Source organism: Tuber melanosporum (assembly GCF_000151645.1).
Source record: "Tuber melanosporum whole genome shotgun sequence assembly, scaffold_85, strain Mel28".
Classification (NCBI taxonomy): Eukaryota; Fungi; Ascomycota; class Pezizomycetes; order Pezizales; family Tuberaceae; genus Tuber; species Tuber melanosporum.
In genome coordinates, this window is record NW_003299134.1 from 336,912 (window position 1) to 341,004 (window position 4,093).

A 4,093-nucleotide genomic window follows, 5' to 3' on the forward strand; every position below is an offset into this window, starting at 1 on the left:
AACCACTTGCACCCCACAGGTTGCAGCGAGTGAAATCGAGTGACGCTACATGACTAGACAACAACAATTCGCTCATGGTATGAACGACTGGACGGGCACTGTGTAAGTGATTGGAAACTTCCCCAACTCTCTCGAAAAGGGGTGGCAGGAGTAGTCCCCTCCCTTCGAAGGGGTATGTATAAAAAAGAAAAGCAACAAAACGTTGCCGACGACATGTATCAATCACTCCACTTGGTCCATTCTAACGGTACGGCAGCGCTGTTTTTGTCCGTGTCTCATCTCACGAGGCCTGCGACAGGCAGGGGGTTGTGTGGCGGAAGCGGAAAAAGGGGGAGGATGGTTACTAGTACTACTGTTTTTTTTACTGTGCTGCGCAGAATTTCTTCTTCTTCAAGCATGGTATGATATGGCAAAGTTTCTGGGAGAGCAACGATTGATTCTCTCTCGTACAAATAAATAAGTAATTCCATCCATTCAATTTCCATGACGAGCAATATGTATAAAAGTGAAGCAAAAAAGAGATGTCTCATCCCGATCAAGGGAGAGGTAAAAGGGAAGAATATGGGGCGAGGGGAGGGAGGGCGAGAGGGGGATAAAGACAAAACAAGGTATCAAAAAAAGGGGGTTGTGATCATACATAATTAAAACTACAAAATCTTTTTCTCCAGATCTTTAGACGCTATGAAAGGGTAAAACCAAAAAAAAAGCAAGCAAAACAAAAACAAAAACAACAATATCTGACCGACTATACGAGCAACCATGCAGTAAGGAATACTCCCACAAAGGTGGTGATGGAGAAGGTGACCCTTGAACCAGCACCTGTGAAGACGGGAGTTCCCGTAGGCGCGGTCGAGTTAACGGGAGGTGTGATAGTGCCTGAGGGAATAAGTGTAACTGGGGCAGAAGGGTTAGGGGTGCCAGTGACAGCGGGGCCTCCAGCAGTAGTGGTAGCGTTGCCGCCGCTCTTTGCCTTATTGACGAATTCTTCGAACTTTGCGCCCGGGTTGATGGCGAAGACCATACCGGCCTTGCAGTGCGTTCCCTGCGCGCAATAGAACCACTTGGGCTTGTCATCGGAGACGGTAACGTTGAAGGTCTCCTTCCCGGGAATGTTCTGCGGGTTGGGCCTGAAACCGGACCTGACGCCGTTGGGGTTGAGAACGCATGGGTTGTCGAAGGTGGATTGGGTGACGGTATGATTCCTCTCGAGGAAATCAAAGTAAACCACGTCTCCGACGTTGGCGATGACATTCTCGGGCGTGTACTTAAGGAGGTTGGGGCCTCCGACTTTGACGGTGTGGGTCTTGGGAGGCCCAGCGGGAACGGAAGTCTGAGCTGGGGGAACGGAGGTATATGTCATTGGTGGTTGGGACTTGGAGGGAACGGCCACCGGCTGGCTGGTCGTTTGGACGGGCACCGATTGCGCGGACTTTGATGTAGATGTGGTGCATGGCGGTGGTGTAGTAGTATACACAACGCCATTTGAAGTCAAAGTGCTCGCTGGCGGGGCGACGGCAGTCTTGCTCTCGGCACCGGCAGCAGAACTCGGGGCCGCCCCACCCGCTGGTGGAGTAGCGACAAAGTGGATACCAGCGACGGCCCTCTTGAGATTGTTTACTTCCCTCCAACTCGACACATTAAATCCTCCCCTATTAGACTCGCCCGGAACACCCTGGACGGAGAATCCATCCGGCTGAACATACAACAGGAAGATATATCTGTGTGGACCTGAACCGGTGGAAGCGTCGGGACCGACATACTTGAGCGTCGGATTGGACTGGGATGCAAGGTTCGTGAGCTCGAACACCGTGAAGTCGGTCTTCAAGTAGTGCAGGACCTGGGGCGCAACCGCATCATCACGGTTCGGAGAATCGGGATCTATCATCAGAATGCAGTACTTTGTCTTTGGACTGATACCGGAGGATCCTCCCAATGCGAACTTTGGTAGCGCAGCAGCATCTATGGAGCCGTTGTCAGACTACTACCCACCCACCCAAACGAGAAAACAGTTTCAACTCACCAGCAGGAGTAAGAACATCCCCATCCTTCAATTCCTTCGACCCAAACGTCACCTCCAACTGAATAGACTTGGGATCGAATCCCGCGGAAAAGGCGTCGGGAATCTGCGCGAGCACCGATCCGGAAAACAGCACTGCTGCCACCGCAGCAATAAAGCCCGTGCGTTTCCCAAACATTGTTGAAAAAGTATAATATAAGCCCGCTCTCTTTCAGAGACTGAACCGGAGAAAAAAAGACAATGATAGTAGTAAAAAAAAATGTAATAAAAACTACGTCTTCAAGACTAGCAACAGAAGAGAAGGTGAATATAAAATGAAAAGGAAAAGGAGAAACGAAAGAAGAAAGAAGAAAGAAAAGAAGAAGAAAAGCAGCGAAAGGAAATACTTAAATCTTGCCACAAAATTGGAAAGGAGGGATAAATAGAAGAGGGGAAAGACTTTTCATGCGGTTCTACCGACCTCTCTATATACCCCCTTCACCCTTCACCCCCACCACCCCTGGAGAGAAGTGCGGCAGACACAAATACCGCAAAAACAGAAAAAGCGGGAAAGGAAAAGAAAAGAAAAGAGAGAAAGATGTTTGAAACTTCCCATCACAAAACCATAGAGCAACAGTATATCATACATCGCTTTCCTCTTTCCCCCTAGCTTTTTTCCTCTTCTTCATCTCAAAATAACCTCTAACGCTACCAGTTTGAACCCCCGGGGCGCTTAGTCCCGAAAGCAGCGATGGAGTCGACGTTCCTGAGCTCGGCTATGCAGGTGCACGTTTTAAGATTCGCCCAATGGAAGGGGCGAGGGGAGAAGGGTTGGTTTTTGTTTCTTGGCACATCTTGGCTGGTATGGATGCTAAGGTTCTGGTTGGTGGGCCAACCATTGTCATACCCGCCGTAGGTAGGAGGAGGAGGAAACTCGATTTTAACACCCCCCCCCACCCCTTTTTTAGATGGAAGGGCAGATCTAGATTACTTTTCTAGATTTTTTTTTTGAGATGAGATGACGATGATGTTACTTGTATTGTAGCTACAACTTTCACAAAGTGGGTGAAGTGGGTGGGAAGGCGATATCAAACGGTGTCAAGTTTAAGGTTTATCTATATATGGTAACTCGAGCAGCTACGCTCAGCTAGCTAGATAGCGTATCGTACCTAACCCGGTAAGTTGAAGAGAAAGAGAAGAGAAAAGCTCTAGTCCAAGGAAGAATCATAACTGAACACTAACGTTACTATTACAGTATAACCCAGTTTACCCCAGCGCTTGCCCCTCAGGTACCAGCGCATAGGGTACGATAACCCCCCCCCCATTCCAGCACCGCCATGTTTCTCTTACGATACCCGGAAAGGGCGTTCCCATCATACTACCGTATCCTATCATAATCCAAACTTTATAATCCAAACCGCCCATATCTAGCTACGGTACGGTACCGTGTGCGCCACAGCGCACTACTATTGTGCGTGGACAAAATTAACCGCGATTCAACAGAGGAAAATCTTCGGCGATGACAACCACACTCACCCACCAATCCACTATCATGAAAACCAAAAAAAAAAATTAAAAGATGTAAATACATAGTAGAAATTAATATTTGGTATACCATCCATCAGCCTTAATAATTGCCTCTATTCTATCCACCATTGATCCAGCTAAAGTATCAAAAATCTTTGGGTCAAGAAGTTCTCAACAATGAGTGGTGGCCTCTACTATTGCGTTCTTGACCACATTGACATCACCCTTCATAAGATATAGCTCAGGGTAGTGCTTGTGAAGCCTACCTTTCACCAGAGACCAAATATTTTCAATTGGATTGAGATCTGGTGAATGGGCAGGAATTTCCATCAGTGTAATTCTCTGCTCTCTGAGCCATCTCCTAAAAGGCAAGTCAGTATTAGCATTGTCAATAATAAAAAATACCTCTTCTTCTCCAGCCTTTTCTCTGATATTCTCCCATATCCCTAGAAAGTCATAATAATTATAAATATCAATAATTGACTTCCCAGTAACTCCACTCCTAGCAGAAGAAGGATCAGGAAAAACAGGTAAAAAAAGACCATGAGTTTGACTATAAAAACAACCAGT

At 47.2% G+C, this 4,093-nt stretch overlaps 1 protein-coding gene; it reads right to left on the reverse strand.

Annotated features, from left to right (window-relative positions):
- Window positions 1-453: 453 nt before the first annotated feature.
- GSTUM_00011477001 (uncharacterized protein) lies at window positions 454-2,276 on the reverse strand. XM_002841944.2 has 2 exons: window positions 2,021-2,276; window positions 454-1,959 (listed from the first exon to the last, which is right to left on the reverse strand). The coding sequence occupies exons 1-2, from the start codon at window positions 2,193-2,195 to the stop codon at window positions 746-748; spliced, it is 1,389 nt and encodes a 462-aa protein (XP_002841990.1). The 5' UTR covers window positions 2,196-2,276; the 3' UTR covers window positions 454-745.
- Window positions 2,277-4,093: the final 1,817 nt, after the last annotated feature.